At 35.2% G+C, this 17,176-nt stretch overlaps 1 protein-coding gene across 2 annotated transcripts in view; it reads right to left on the bottom strand.

Moving 5' to 3' along the window:
• Positions 1-3,487: 3,487 nt before the first annotated feature.
• MAP3K2 (mitogen-activated protein kinase kinase kinase 2) overlaps positions 3,488-17,176 on the bottom strand; it is a 78,063-nt gene continuing 64,374 nt past the window's right edge. For both annotated transcript variants that reach the window (XM_079134386.1, XM_079134385.1), the window contains 2 exons: positions 13,706-13,883; positions 3,488-12,529 (listed from right to left, as the gene is read on the bottom strand). In XM_079134386.1, coding sequence (XP_078990512.1) covers positions 12,304-12,529; positions 13,706-13,883 — 404 coding nt within the window. In that variant the 3' untranslated portion in view covers positions 3,488-12,303. The remainder of the gene's footprint in view (positions 12,530-13,705; positions 13,884-17,176) is intronic.

Raw genomic sequence — 17,176 nt, 5'->3', positions numbered from 1 at the left:
GCCTTTCTAGGCAATTTATCAAGACCCTCTCTCAAAATCAAAACAAAAAGTGCTGAAGATGTGGCTCTGTGCTAGAATGCCCTGGGTTCAGTTCCTAGTACCTCCACCAAAAAAAAAAAAAAAAAAAAAAAAATGCTGACCCAGGTTTCTGAGAAAAAGGGAATTCCACCTTCAGACTACAACAGATATTCTGAGATTCTGGCCTTTGTATTCAAGGACACAACTCTTTTTTTTTTCCCCCACATTTTTATTTGTGCATTATACTTGTACATGTTGATGGGAAAAGTACAACTCATGTGAATTTCTGACTTGCTAGCTCCTACAGCTATGTGAACCAATTCCTTAAAATAAGTTGCTCTCTTGCTTTCTCATTCCCTGTCAATGGAAGATACATACCTCCAATTGAGATAGGTGAATTCTCAGAAGAGAGAAAGAAATTCTTAGTAATGGAGACCCAGGTTTAGAAGCATAACCAGTCATGCTTCTCCCCTTAGTTAGGTGAACAAAACCTTCAGCATACACTTGTAGAAGATCAGATCAACTGGAAGAAAAACATAACCAATTTAAACTCACCAGATTCAAAGACTTACACAATGTGCCCAAAACTAATTTATGGCTAGACTGTGTAGCCGAAAAGAAACAGTTCATCCCAGATATCAAATGATTGTCATGGGATTTGATTTTCGAAAAAGCTTCCTTGAGGGGCTGAGGTTGTTGCTCAGTGGCAGAACATTCGCCCAGCATGTATGAGGCACTAGGTTTGATTCTAAGCACCACATATAAATAAATAAAAGTAAAGGTTCAACAACTAAAAAAAAATGTTTAAAAAAGCTTCCTTGAGAATCTGCATATTTCTTCCCAGAAAAGTCCTATGTAATCAGAGAGCTCAACCCTGGGTGTGTTACTTGTTTTCTCTGAGAGGTAAGGGGCACCTGTACACATTTGGGGTGTACAGTCCTTTGCTGGCCTTCAGTAAATTTTTGCTTGTGCCTTTCTTTGGATGCATCTTGGAGTTCTTTACAGCATCATAAGTCAAGAACCCACCTGGCTAAGTTAAGATCCTGTTGCCCCCTTGGAGACACCTCCTTGGAGACACTGTTAGAACAAGGTGCCACAAAAAATCAAATACGTGCTCAAAAGTGGGTGGGGAGTAAGGCATTTACTTCTGACAGAAGGGCATGCTACAGAACAAGGCTAGTAAGCACACCTGGCTGACAGTCCATTGGTTTATGTACCTAATGAAGTGCTGCTCTTCACTCTGATTAGAAGACTTGGCACAATTAGGAGTACAATCTACATGATAAGCAAAAGGAAAGGGCTATAATTTAAAATGGCTACAATTGGATCCAATTAAAGTCGAATACTATATTCTGAAAATGGACCACCAGACTTTTTTTTTTTTTTTTTTTTTTTTTTTTTTTTTTTTTTTTTAACAGACATAGGAGTCTATTTCTCTAACTACTACAGATTTTGGTTCAGGTAATTAGGGTGCTGCCATTACCAATATCTAAAAATGTGGACATGGCTTGGAATTGGGTAATGAGTAGAAGCTGTAATTCTTTTTTCCCTAGTACTGGGGATTGAACTTGGGCCTTTCGCATGATAGGCAAGTCTCTACCACTGAGCTATATCCCAAGGCTGAATTTTGAGGTGAGTGATAGAAAAAACTTTGGTTTTCTTGAAGAGATTGTTAGTAGGAACATGGACATTAAAGTTGATCCTACACGGAACACAAAGGGAAATGAAAAACATGTTACTGGAAGCTGGAGAAAGGTGATTATTGCTATAGAGTGGCAGAAAACTCTTGAATTCTGTTCTATTGGGTGGAAAGTAGAGCTTGTGATTAATTAGGATATTTTGCTGAGGAAATTCCTATGAAAGGTTTAAAATGAAGCCTGATTTCTCCTTGTTGCTTAGAGAGTAAAACATGAAAGGAAAGAAATGCACTGAAGAAAGAATTACAAAACAAAAAGGAACCGGAATTTGAAGATTTGGATAAACCCGAGTCTATCCAAATTGTAAAAAACGAGAAACTAGGCATTGGAGAAAACACAAAGGACATGTGTGAGTGGATGACCATTTGCAAGAGAATAAGTGTGTGGTTTATAGACCAATCAACAATCTCAGTAGAAGCTATGTTTGGATTGAAGGGGACAGAGGATAAAATGAAGGAACACTGTTGGGCTTTGGAAATTCTGTAGACAGTAAAGGGAAGGTAGAGCTCTATGGCTATGAACATATTTTATCCTTTAAGGAAAGGGAAGAAAGACCCCAAAGGCAGTTCAGAGGTCAGTGGGATTGCTTCTTCCATCATAGGCTCACAGGGGAACTGGTTCAAGGTGTGCATCCACGGCGTCTCCTTGGGTCACCTCCTCAGTGCTTCAGGGCAAAACCATACAGCCCTGGTGGACCCGAGGACATTCATCAGCCTAATTTATTTAGATGATGAGATTTGAGCTGGTATTTAGACAAAACATTGGGCTTATTAGAGTTGATGCTGGAATGATTAAAAACTTTTGGTGATGTTGAGATGGGGTGAATGTATTTATATCTGGGAAGGAGATGAAGTGTTAGGAGTCAGAGGACAGACTGTGATGGGTTGAACTGTGTTGTCTCCCCACATCCCCTAAAAAGATATTTGTAAGTTCTGACTCTTGATACCTACAATGTGACCTTATTTGGAAAAACGGTCTTTACAGAAGTAATCAAAATGAGGTCACAAGATTATGTCCTAATTGAATGGTGTCATTGTAAAGAGAACACCTACCAAGGGATACATAGAGAGAGAATACCGTGTGATTATGGAAACAGAAATTGGAGTGACGGTGGCCACAAGCCAAGGAATGCCTGGGGCTACTGGAGGCAAGGATTTCCTTACAGGTTTCAGAGAAGGGTGGACCTACTAAGACCTTGATTTTGGAGTTTTAGACTCCAAAACTATGATAATAAATTTGTTATAAACCACCTAGTTTGTGGTACTTCGTTATGCTAGCCCTTATTGTTGAACATTTTAGGGTTTTTTTTTTTTTTTTTTTTGCAATGCTGGGAATTGAACCCAGGGCCTTGTGCTTGACAGGCAAGCACTCTACGAACCGAGCTATATCCCCAGCCCAATTTTAGGTTTTTATAGGCATATCTTACCACATTCATAATCATTTATACAGGATTCATTCCTAGATATTAAAACTGCTAGCTCAGACAGGATTCTGGGTTTTGGTTTGCATGCTATGTGAATGTATTAATTTAAATTACCTTTATGAGAGAACATTCCTCATCCTTAGTAGGTAAAATAGTAGGCTTTGGGCTTTTTTGTTTGTTTTACTGGGAATTTAATCAGGGATACTTTACCATTGAGTTACATCCTCAGCCCTTTTTTAAACTTTGAGACAGGGTCTCACTAAGTTGCTCTCTTCTAGAGAGTCATCAACTCAAGCAAGAAGGGACATGTGCAACACACTGTGTCCAAGAAGACATCAAAACAAAACAATCACAGTGGAAATAAATATCAGCTTTATTAACACTCAAAGTGCCATTCATTTATATTCATTCCATAGTCCAGGTTACTTAGAGTAAGCCTTTGCACCACAATCTTTAAAAAAAAAAAAAAAAAAAAGAATATGTAAGAAAAAGCCATTTTCATTGTGCTAATTATTGCAAGCCTTCATGCATGATAAATCTAAACAAAAATGTGTGCCAACAATATACAAATTTCCATATAAACAAAGTCATTGATCACTAACAAAATATAAACATGGTTTCTTTTATATTAGATTTTTTTAAAAAAAGCTATTTACCAGCAAGAAAAAAAATAAGAACATAGAAATTACAAAACTCAATAATTTTATACATTTTTACAAGCACAATTTTGAATGAACATGAACTCAAAATGTGCATGAAATGTGGCACATACCACACTATATCTGGCTTCTGGTAGGTTCTAATCCCACTGGTTCCTTTTAACAGTAATCTTAGTGACATTCAACCTCAACATTGGACTTTTATTCCTAACACTAGTAATTTTATGTGGTACTGCATATTAAAACAAGATTTTCTTCAAATACGATAACATTGTCAGATCAGAAACCTAATTTCCAATTCTTTTTCTGCCAGTTACTTAAAACACACAGTACAGTATAAAGACACAATAACATATGTTTGGACATTTCTAAACCAATTTTTAATCAATTACAGAGAATCACAATATACCACTGTATTGTTTTATAAAACCAGTCTGACCTTGACCAATAGGGGAAAAACTAAAAGTTGTAATCTTTTGGGGGTACAATAAAGGAAATATTTTAAAACAACAGTAGGACAGGCCCACAGCAACTAGAGATATAAAAATCTTGACATCTTTTCAAAACAATTTCATTTCTCACATTTTTTTCATAGCTCTGAGAATTCAAAGGCCATGTTAGTGGATAGTATGTTTTTGCTACTGCTTAAAGCCTGTCTTTCTTTTAATTTGTGTTTCACAGAATTGTCAAAAGAAAGGTTTTCCTTGCAAGAATATTTTAATTGAGCTCTAAGTACAACTTGTCTCCAATTCTGGAAATACAAATACATCTAAATGGTTAAAAACAAAATTAAAAAAATATTTTGATCAGCCAGCTGAAAATATATTCATATAGTAAATAAATCTCTCAGAAAGCTTTTATATATATTTAATTATCCTAACTAAATAGTACCCTTATAAAACAAGTTCATAAAAATGTAGAAATGAAATGAAAATAAGAATTTACTGGAATATATACATGTGCCTACAAACAGAAAAAGACATCTCCACACAAACACACACCCCGAAACAGAGTTACAAAGCATACTTACAACTTAGTAATGGATTTTAGAATACATTTATAAAATTAGAAAGTAAACTGGAACTCCTGAGTTCTTAAGACAAAGATAGAACCATAGATAAGTTGTAGAAGTAAGTCAGACATAGCAGTGCATTAACTGATGGCTACATCTTGAGAGAAGTGGAAACAGAGACACAGACAGTAGTTTAATGCACCCATTCATGATGCTCATACACTCAACAATTATTGGTCAGAGTAGTAAATCAGTGTACAAATGAAACATTTTCAAAATTGTGCAAAAAAATTCAACCTTAATAGGAAACAAAAAACCTTTGTACATAATTACAAACTGCCCAGCATTCAAATGAGATTAAAAACATCTACTGAGAGAAACCAATATGTTAAATATAGAGAATTTAATGGCTACTTTAAAAAATGTACATTAAGTCAAAGGGTCAATTTACAAATTGATACTCATAGTTTGCAACAATTAAAAGTTTATTTTTAAGTTTATCCAAGTTTACTTTTATTTACAATGAATAAAAAGAACCATGTGAAATGTAAGAGATGTCAGACATTAAAAGTATTTTTGGTATTAACTTTTTTATAATATTTCAGGATGCAGGGTAGCAAATTTAAAAACCAACAGTGATAGAAAAAATGTAAACCTTTTGCTAATTAAGATTGTATTAAAACAACAGTTTGTGTTTAAAGAAGTATTCTTATCCCTAGATCCCTAGACACTGTACTTTTAATTGAAAAGAATACTTTAAGGGTTTGGACCCCTTTTCTTTTGACCATAAACCTTTCCACTCAAATATTTCCACTAGTCCTCTCTTTACTTCTGGTGGAAAAAATATTCTTTGGAAAAATGAGAATATGTCAAATTCATTCTGGAGTCTAAGTATCTAACGGAGTTTAAGATATAATTGTGTTACTTATCTCTCCCCTCTAAAATTATAATTACATATGATTTTTAAAAAGAAGCTTTAAAAATATATAAATAAGTGAACACAAAAGTGCTTTTCAGGATAGTCATCAACTTTTCTCGACTGACATTAAGAGATTTAGAAATCCTTATTTGGGGACAAATTCTGCACATATACTGAAAAGCAGACATCTCCTTATGTTCCAAAATGTCTATGGCACAAAGCAGACATCAGTCATAACCTATTTTTCTTCACAGCTTTGCTGAAATGCCCCGCAAGTCAAATACAAGCTCATAAATGTTAAGACACTAGAAAAAAGATATGCCATCAGCCCGAGGCACTGGACGTCAATGTGTATCTACATGCATCTATACTCAAGTGACGTTAGTAAGATTGGCACGTGTACAAGCTTTATTTTGTAATGTCTACATAACTCCTTAATAGTCTGTACCTCTAAATGCAAACACTGAGCACCTGTCCTTTTCCTTGAATGATAGACCAGTATACAAATTATACTAGTACCTGCTTTATTATTTGTATTCTATTAGCTTACAGTGGGCAGATGTAACAGTGCGAATCATTTTGGCTATGTGTGCAGGGAATATAAAAGCTTTGGTTTAAAGTAATTCTAAAAATACAGATTGTGATGCAAACGAGAAGTCATCAGGCAGAGGGAATAATGGTATTCATGATTTAATGCCTTGGTTGTTAATAACAACAATATGACTGTCAATTAAAATGTACAAGGATGAAAGAAATGAAGAATTATATGAGACTGTATACAGACAACGGATACAATTTACTCTTTCTTTACTATGACTCCTTCCTCACCTTCCTGAAGCTCAACATTAACCACTGTCACTTCCACTGAGAAAAGAATCTCTAAGCTCCTGAGAGCTCTCTACAGCTGTGAAAGGTGAGGATGGAGGAAGATGGGTGGCTCTGATCCTTCCCATACCTATTGGGGCATGTTGCTCAGACCATGGCAGAAGTAAAACCAAAGTTAAAAGATGACTATGAAGTAGAACAGTGGATTCACAGCATGCCTTCCCTAGCTAACCAAAAAGAGGTATAAGAGAATTTCCTTTTGAATACTTGGTAAGCTAAGGAAGCTGGTTTAGATAATGTCTGGCAGAAATTTTATCCAAAAGAATTCATGAAGAACTATGTTAGATCAATTAGTTTCTATTTAAGAATTATATATAAGCTCATTTTTACATACACACACACAAATTGAATTTTAGTCTATTTTTAGCAACCAAGAGTTTGGCAATTTACAATAAATACCTTTACTGAAAATTATACTTATACTAGCTACTTACGAAAAGTGTACTGGCATTCCTACTTGAGATGGTAATTACTCTCATCCATCATCAGTAGGTCTTACATTTTTTGAGTTGTTCTTCCAAGAATAGACTGATCTAATTCAACACTCATACGTTTGCTTCCTTCCCACCCTTGCTCCAACTCCAACCACACACACACACACTCTCTCTCACTCTCTCTCTCTCTCTCTCTCTCTCTCTTCACAGAAAAGTAAGCTAGAATATTAGTCAAAATGTTAGTTAAAAACTAAGGATTAGAATTCACTACTCCTGTATTTCCTGCTCAATGCCCTAAGTCTCATTGCCTCAACATTTTAAAACTATTTAAATGATCTCTTTAGGGCAAAAACAACCACTCTAGCTCTAGCTCAGCTATGAAAAATCACAACCAAACCATAATATTAAGAACTTGGACAATGTCAATGTGATTAAAAATCAAGTCAACTCAGAAAACAATTTGCTATGTTTCTTTAGAATGAGAATACATCTTACTAAGTTTACCTTAGGAATTCATGTCTACAGGAGACTGTAATGTGTCTATCACAAATGCTAATGTTTCTTCTCTCCTGACATTAAAAAAAAAAAAAAAAAAGAGGTAGAAAAAGATAGGAGGAAGCAGGCATTAAGAAACATTTAAGGGCCAATACACAGTTTAAGGTCAAATGAACTCATGAAGTCTATTGATTTTGGAAAAAAAAATCTTCATTTTGGTGGGTAATTTGAATTAGTAATATAAAATAAAATTAAGGCATAGAGAAAAAGGCACTACTAAAAATTAACAATTAAATTGCTTTATATTAACAGTTAACCAATTTTAAAATTCAAATAAATATGAACAATACATTAAAAACAAATGCTAAGCTTAAAGATAAAACAATATGGTCTTGAGAATTGTCCTAGTCCTAACATAAATAACACTGTTGACAGAGTTCATTTTCTATGAAAGTGTGGGTATTTTCACAATTTAGACAAAAAGAAAATATATTTTTCTTTAAAAGAAATTTCTGGGGGGAAAAACACTGTGTCATGGAATAAATGTTCCCTATCCCTGGGATGGTTTGAGTAGAGGCTGTGTTTTATAGAAAGGGGGGGTGGTCCTGAGAAAGAGGTTGTCTGGGCTAGAGGGCAGGATTCCAATTTGAAGACACTTTTCTCTAATTCCTTTTGTTAATGACATTTTAGTTTATGAAAGTCAACTAAGATTAGCTTTCCCCTTACTTCAAATTGCTTTCCCCTTACTTCATCAAAAAATAACAATATTCTAAAACATCACTGCTGAACTTTCAGAGTTAGGATATGCCATAAAGTAACTATCTGTTGTCTATGCTCTTCTTAGACTGTGACTTAGGATATTAATTTAGTACAAAGTAAGTCACAATTATTGAATAAATAAATTTTAAAAATCACCCTATTTTAAAGAAAATGGATAGATTTGCATACTTGATTGACATCATGTGGTTTTATATCAAGCTATTAGCTCCTAGACCCCCAAACGATATTGTTGGCACAGAACTCTGCCAGGGGTCAAGGGGTCTGTAGCTGGCTTGGTCATCTTGCTAAACTACACAGATTTAATTTTATTTTCTTAGTGATTTCATATACCTTATAAACAACTCCATCTCAGAGAAACCACAGATCAGACCTGACCTATGTCAGAGCTGTCATAGCAAAAAGCTGTAAAGAAATATTTCATTCTTTTTACGTAATTCCTATTGGGAATAGGGTAGACTCTTAAATGAAAGCCAATTTGATTTATTCTGAAATCAAAATTCTAATTTCCTTTTGTAGTTCAGCATGTGCACACTCAATTTCTTACATATATTAAGGGTGACTGAGCCTTTTAAAACTTTCTAAGGCAATACAGTCTTAGTCATTTTTAAAGTTAAAAACATGCTTTGTAAACAAGGAAAAGTGCTAAAATTTTTCAAGACACTCATTCTGAAATTTTCAGTCTTTAAATACACTTTAAAGAATTATCAATCCATTGAAATTTCCATTAGTCATTAGTCATTATGATATTTTTCAGCTTTTTTAATTCAATATACTGCACAATGTAAAAGATCTTATATTTGGTCCAAGCCTAAGTCATGCCACTTTGAATCTCTCAAGGCCTAAGTATAAAGGTATTTCCTGAAAAGCATATATAAGACTGCTAGTAAATCTTCTCCAGCACCAAAAAGTCTGCCACTGTCAAAGCAGAATGCATTTTAAAGGCACAAAGTCAGCAGTCTGGCCATTTTCCAGCCTAAGCAAAGAAACACTATAGTAGAAGAATCAGTTGTGCATTTAAAAAACAAAGTACATTTATAGTCATGTTAAAAAGTTCAAATTTCATTTGTTGACCCATACCATCATTAGAAAGAAGAAAAACAGAGTGTAATTAATTTCCCCTGATAAAAGTGTTTCCTTCCAATTTTTTTTTTGTAATTTACTTTTGGTCTTCCATGCCCAACCCCCACTTCAAGCTTTTTTGTTCTAGTAGTTTTTATATATATTAACTTTTATTTGGTTTTTGGTACCTTCACAACTTGTTTGGAATAAATTCACATCATATTCTATATAATAACTCTGTAAACTATTAGTCTATTTTTAAGTCTTCACATAAAAGAACATTATTGTTCTATAGCTAATATTTTTTTTTTTTTTAAATATACAGCAATGGTCTTCTGCAGCAGTGTTAAGGTAGTAGTTTATTTTTGGTGCCTTCATTTTCTATAGCATTTAGAAAACAGAGACTGAAAAAAGCAAGTAATTTTGCTTTGCATTTCATATTCTCCCTAGATTTCTTTCTTGAAGGCATTTGCCTCATATTCTGCACTGCTGGTTACCCTGACAGACCAAAAATGAGCCAAAAGGAAATCACAGGAGACAAAGAAACAAAGAAAAGTCCACTGGTCCAGATAGCATAATCTTGCTCAAGTAGAAAAGATACCATCACTCATAAAAGATAAAGAGATTATAATAGATCCACAAACTTGGGGATTATATTTCTAGCTCAAAGATTAGGTAGTGGATTTATCAAAGCAGGAGGCACCTGATTATTGTTCTTTGCAAGCTGCTTCCTTTGATTTTTCAGAGTATTGGAGAAGCATCAACAACTAATTTTGTGCTTTGACTTCTCAGACTAGCTAGTGAAATTTCAAATATTCCTACAGGAAATGCCAGGTGAGACCTTAATATGGTAAACCAAGACCTATTCAATTTTGAAACAAAGTACTTTGCATCCCTAAATGAGCATACCTTGTGGCAGAAAATAATACCTTAGTCCCTTATGAATTCTATGGAAGGCATCATTTTTAGGGCCTCCTGGAAGACAATTATTTTCTAGATCTTTAAAAACAAAAGTACTTAGTACTTGCTTTGATATGCTGAAAAAAATTACAAGTAACCAAATTATTGACATCCTCGTCTTTATAATTAGCACAATTCCATTAGAGATAGTGGGATCTTTCCCAGCTATCTCTTCATTTTGTGTCCTTGCTCTTAATGGATACCCTATACTAGAAATGCCTAACAGTGTTTAACTTTCCTGTTTGCAGTAAACATTTTGTTTTGATGTTTTTCCTCTGCCCATGATTATGAACTGACTTTTAATACACACTGATGCTGAGTTCACTGATGCTAGTGACAATGCACATACCTCTTAGAGATTTATATCTTCTATCAAGATTCATATCTTCTAATCAAAACACACTTTCTGAAATGGAAAACTTACTGATTTGGATGCAACAGGCTGCTGGTAAAGAAGTGATTGCTACTTGCTATCTGCTGAGATCATTCATCTTGGGTTAAGGCAGTGGCATCTGTTCTAATAAAACCCTTATTTTGCAATACATCCTTTTTTCTTTGAAATTTGCTTTTTTTGTAATTATCACTTTGTAAATTGTTGTTTTCAGTTTATAATTGGGAATAGCTTTTCCTTCTCTAACTTCAGCACTTTTGACATCTGGGACAGGATAATTTTTTGGGGGAGAGACTTTCCTTGTGTATTAGTCTTGTTAGCAGCATCTCTGGCTTCTACCCACTAGACGCCAGAAGTATTTTCCCATTTGTGATGAACAAAAATGTCTCCAGGCATTGCTAAACCCAAGTGAAATGAAATTATTCCTGTGCCACCAATGACAACCTCACTATTTTACATGGTGTCTTGTTTTCTGAGGCGCTTCAGTATTCTGTGATCCCAAGAAAAGGATTTCTTCTCATTACATTAGCTTTAACATATGGATAACTCCAGGCTTTGCCTTTAGTTCCTAAAGACTGTTAGCTATGGGAAATCAGGAGCTAGAAATAGGAAGACAGAATATATGATCTTTATTTTTTCTCAATTTCCTTAATTTTGGAACTTCCCCCCTCAAATAAAGCACATGATTTAAAATAGGCTAAACGATACTCAGTTCATTTTTTTATTATTTCTGTTTACTAGCAAATGTGGTCTTACTGCTCACACACTTAATGAGAGCAATCTCTTTTTGTCTTTTAGTTAGATTTACTCATTGACTTCCCATATCTGCTTTAAAATAAAACAGTATCTTTTTTTTTTTTTTTTTTAAAGCAGAACACTATCCCTCAAGGTTTACAGATTCCAGTAACATGGATCTATTATAGTGTATTTGCTTACTATACTGGTAAGAATTAACAAATAAACATACCTCTTAGATATTCATATCTTCTATCAAGACTCCTACTGAGCAAAAAGCTTGGTAGACAGAGGTTATGATCTAAAGAATACAGATATAAAAAAGAATCTATATTCTTTAAGTTGAGTACCTACCCTAAACTCAAGTTTAGGGCTCTACCCCACAAATGTGGAACTACTTTAAATACTATCACTAAAAACTACAAATTGTACATCATCTCCTTGTCTTTCATGTCTCCCCAACACCATCAATATGTCAGTGATACAGGGAAAGACCCTACAATCTTTCGGTATTCCAAATGATTTGTTTGTACTAAAAAGAGTTACTATGTACTAAAGTGCTTTATCTCTCTGAACCACATCAGTACATTATTTAAAAAAAAAAAAAAAAAAAAAAAAGTCATTTCAAGTTCTTGTAAGGGAAAAAAAACTACATATAAAAAATTTAGGTTACTATTATTATTAAACAAATTTAACCAAGAATCAAGAGAAATACTTTCCCTCTTGTCTTTTTTTCTCCCCCATCTCTCTTTTTTGTAAAAAAGAAAAGTGCAGTCAGAGAGAAGGTGAACTATCAGATGGGAGCTGGGTGGAGGCACGGGAGAGGTTATCAGCTGCTAGTGATAGTGCACAAACATGTGCCTTAAGAGTTCATCAGCGGAAGGTCTCAGTTTGGCCTCTACAAAAATCCGTTTGAGGAAGTCTCGGGTATAGTCTGAGACATGAGGTGGCAGCTTTGGATTTGTTGGCTGAGTGGCAATTTTAAAGATGGCAGCCATTGCTTCAAATTCAGCCCAAGGAGGTTTTTCAGTCAGCATTTCTACCACAGTACATGCTACACTCCTAAAAAGAAATAAACAGAAATACATAATATGAGCAATAACATCAGGAAAGAAAGCAAGCTACCAGAAAATGAGAAACAGGAGTGAAATCCACATATATTTAAATATGACTTGATTTCAAGTTAAAAATTTCATTAAAAGGTTGCTGATTACATAAAACCATAAAATAAACATAAAAATCAAAATCGTACCACAATTTAATTACTATCAAGCAACCAATAGGATTAGGCAAAGAACATTATTCATTTTATTATTTTTGCTTTATATAGTTATCTGCCTAATCTTAACAAAGAATACAAGTATTAGAAATATTTTGCTAGACATTTTAGGTTGGGTGTAGTGGTGCATGCCTATAATTCCAGCAGCTCAGAAGACTAAGGCAGGAGGATCTTGAGTTCAAAGCCAGCCTCAGTAACCTAGCAACTTAGTGAGAACATGTATCTAAATTAAGTATTTTTAAAAGGGCTGGGATGTGGCTCAGTGGTTAAGTACTACTGTGTTCAATCCTTGGCACCCAAAAAAAGAAAAGAAATTGTTTGCCTTGGGGGTACCTAAAGTAAACATTGACTAAAGTTTTTCCTGTGTGAGAAATAGGAAATGGACATTTTGTATTTTAAAAAGTATTAAGCAATTAAAGATCAAGTGAATTTTAAGAACACTAAAAGCAATTAATTACTTTTAAACTTCTTCAGGGAAATGAAACCTATCTAATGTTGAGGTGTGCTTAAGACAAAAGCCTTCCTAAAGAAGGGTATACAGGTTCAAGGACTCTAAATATTTTGTTAACTATAAGCATCAATGAGACACAATTAAAATGATGTTAACCAGTGCTGGGCAAGGTGGCTCATGCCTGTAATCCCAGCAACTCAGGAGCCTGAGACAGGAGAATCACTGAGTTCAAAGCCAGCCTCAGCAAACGCAAGGCACTAAGCAACTCAGTGAGACCTTGTCTCTAAATAAAATACAAAATAGGGCTGGGGATGTGGCTCAGTGATCAAGTGCCCCTGATTTCAATCCCCAGTACCTCCTCCCCAAAATGATCTTAATCATTACAATTCATTAAACATCCTAGTTCAAAAGTTCAAAAGATAATTTAAATCTGGCTCAATATTTTCAATCCTGTGTGAAAATACACATAATGCCTAAGTTTTCAGGCAAATCTCACATCAAAACATACCAGATATCTGCTTTTCTGCCATAGCCTTCTCCACTGATGACTTCAGGGCTCATCCAGTATGGTGTACCTGTGACAGACTTCATTCCTGTTCCAGAGAGACAGATGGTCTGAAGCCGTTTGCTGGCCCCAAAATCACCTAGTTTGACGTTGCCTGTTGAATCTCGCAGGATATTTGCACCTAAAAATAAGAAAGAACCTCATTTCATTAAGTGTACTGGCATGCTGGAATATAGCACAAAAGAACAATAGCAGAGAAGTACTTAGTAGATTCCTCAATCTATCCAAATTGCTGTTTTTCATCTTCTGAGCCGGACCTGGCATATTGCCAGTTACACACAGTTGGTGCTAATTAAGGATTTACTGGGTGAACACTGAACTTTTTATCAGTTGTGTTATACTTTAGGAGTAAAAAGGTTCTCCCACTGAAAAAGAACTGTGGCAAGGTGGGGGGTAAACAAGAAGAGAAAGTGGGGAAAAAGGTTAAAAGGGAAGCTCAACGAAGCACCAAAAAAGCACTAACAGGTTCATGGCCTGTTTCTGTGTCATAAAGGAGTAAGAGCATGGTTGAAAATTATTTCCCCAAGAAGTCAGTTTCTCCTCAGGAACTTCCTGAGGGTCCTTTATAATAAAAAATTTCTAGCACTTTCATCCATTACTTAAATATTAGTTACCTGTATTTTAAAGTTTTTCTTTATATTGGATTTTATCTATATTAATTTTACTTTTCCATTTCTATGATAACCCTGACATTTCTAAGATGAGATTTTTATAGAATGTCCCTCAATTAGGATTTGTCTTATAGTCTTCTCATGATTAGACTGGGGTTATGAGTTTTAGGGAAGAAGACCAGAGGTAAACTACTAACTAAAATCCAAACAAGCTATTTACAGGCACATACTGTCAACATTACTGTTGATGTTACCTTGATACTGACTGCCTGGCTGGAGGCAGTATTTGTTGCCTTCTCCAGTGGAAGGTCACTTTCTCCATTCTATACTGTATTATTTACTTATTTTTATTTTTTGATACTGGGAATTGAACCTAAGGGTGCTTAACCACTGAGCCACATCGCCAGCCCTTTTTTTATTTTGAGACAAGATTTTACTAAGTTGCCTAGAGCCTTACTAAGCTGCTGAGGCTGGCTTTGACTAGTGATCTTCCTGCTTCAGTCTCCCAAGTCACTGGGTGTGCTACCACTACACCCAGCTACATACTGTATTCTCTTAAAGAAATTCATTTTGTGCAGTTCATAAGGGGAAGGGAATTAGGTTCCAGAAATTATAATCAAATAATTCCTAAATTATTTGGAATTATTCTGCAGATAGAACTGTTCCCTATTCCCCATTTATTATTAAATCATTTATCTCTCTCTGAACACACAGATATATATTTTACTTTGAGTTATAATCTAGTACTACTTTATTGTTGTTCAAGTTTTATCACCTTTGGTAATTGGGAGCTGTTTCCACGGGCTCCTCTGTCTCTTTGCCATACCCCTATCATTGTGTTGTTTGTTTTTGTTTTCTGGGTTAAGTACTTTTTTTTTTTTTAACTTTCTGGCAGTATTAGAACTAGGTTTATCTTGTATATTTTCTGCCCCAGTCCCAGAATCAGTCATTTCTCCAACGAACCCTGGTTCCTTTTAGGAGAGAATGATATCAAAATCAAGATTTATACTCTAGACTCATTTGTTTTTTATTCTCTATTTCCCACTCATCCTCTGTCCCCATTTATTTTGCAGTGCTGAACACTGAACCCATGACCTTACACGTCAGCAGACATTGTACTACTGAGATATATCCCCACACCTTTTATAAATTTTGAGACAGAATCTTGCTAAACTGCCTATGCTGGCCTCAAACTTGGAATTCTCCTGCCTCAGACTTTCATGTTGCTGGGATTACAGGCATGTACCAATACACCAAGCATCAAGTCTTTTTATTTTTTTATCATCATTTTTTTATTTGTGGGTGGACACAATATCTTTATTTTTATGTGGGGCTGAGGATCAAACCCAGGGCTTCACAAGTGCTTAGTTAGCACACTACCACTGAGCCACAACCCCAGCCCAAGGTTTTTATTTTTGAGGCAGAATCTCGCTAAGTTGCTCAAGGCTGCCTCAAACTTGTGATTCTCCTGCTTCAGCCTCCTAAGTAGCTGAGATTACAGGTGTGTGCCACCACACCCAGCTGATCAATTAAGTTTCTGTTTTGGTTTTTTGTATTTTTTTTTTTTTTTTTTTTGGTGCTGGGGATTGAACCCAGGGCCTTGTGCACACGAGGCAGGCACTCTACCAACTGAGCTATATCCTCAGTCCCTCAATTAAGTTTTATCACAAGTTTCATTATGAACTCATGGATTGCAACACACAACCAACTTCCTTTTCTTGTCCCTTATCATTTAAAAGTTGTTCTTAAAAACTGGGAAATAGGGCTGGGAATATAGCTCAGTTGGTAAAATGCTTGCTTTGCATGCACAAGACCCTGAGTTCAATCCCCAGCACCACTGGAAAAAAAAAAAAAGAACCTGGGAAAATTCAGTAAAAAGTATATAGTAGAAAACAACTATCACTATCTTGCCACTAGATAAGATTTAATCATGTGGACATTTTCCCTCTGGGTCAGACCTGAATTTTACGAACTTGAGATTCTATTATACATCCACTTTTACATTTTACTTTTCTCCCTCATCAATATTATTTGCCCAATAATGTTTTAAAATCAAATTGCTTCTACCCTCCTCATCTGGCTGGGGGGAGTGGAGTATCAGTCTTTCTGGAAAGATGAAACAGGATCCCTATAGTGGGTAAAACACTCAGTTTCTATGCTTTGCCTGTTACAAAGGCCAATGAGAAGTTGCCTTGAATACACATTATTCCTAATTGAATAATTTCTCTATGAGGTTCTTTTAAGTGATTAGGTTTTATACTGAACAACTGAGGCCTGCCCAAAATGGGTAGATCATTGGTCATGTTTCTTGTTCTCTCATATTCACTAATAAGCCCTACTCTAGTACATGTGATCTGGTTCAGGCATTGTAAAGAAAGATTCCATCACCAGAAACTGGAATGAATGTTCCAGTTAGGAATGAATGTTCTCCTTTGCCTGACTATGGCCACAGCCAGGATGTGCCATACTACAGGGAGGAAGCAAAAGCTGAGGAACTCATAGAGTCTTCAGGAAGACCAATGAATATTGTATTTATATACACATATATTTACACTTACTAATTTATTTTTTGATTGATTGATAAAAATGATTTCTAAATTTGGGGTCACAACCCAGTTGGTATAGAATCAGACTTCCAGGTATGCTTTGCCAAAGTTTTTTAAGCACTCTCAAATTTTACACATTACTAACACTTTTGTCATTTATATACTCTACTTACATGCTTGATCCCTAAAAAAAGTTGGGAGTTCTTCAAAACTCAGTCCTGGCCTCTGTCCTACCCCTAGATAATGGCATCCATTCA

This window comes from Sciurus vulgaris (assembly GCF_902686455.1).
Source record: "Sciurus vulgaris genome assembly, chromosome: 3".
Lineage (NCBI taxonomy): Eukaryota > Metazoa > Chordata > Mammalia > Rodentia > Sciuridae > Sciurus > Sciurus vulgaris.
This window is presented reverse-complemented; position numbering and strand designations above follow the sequence as displayed.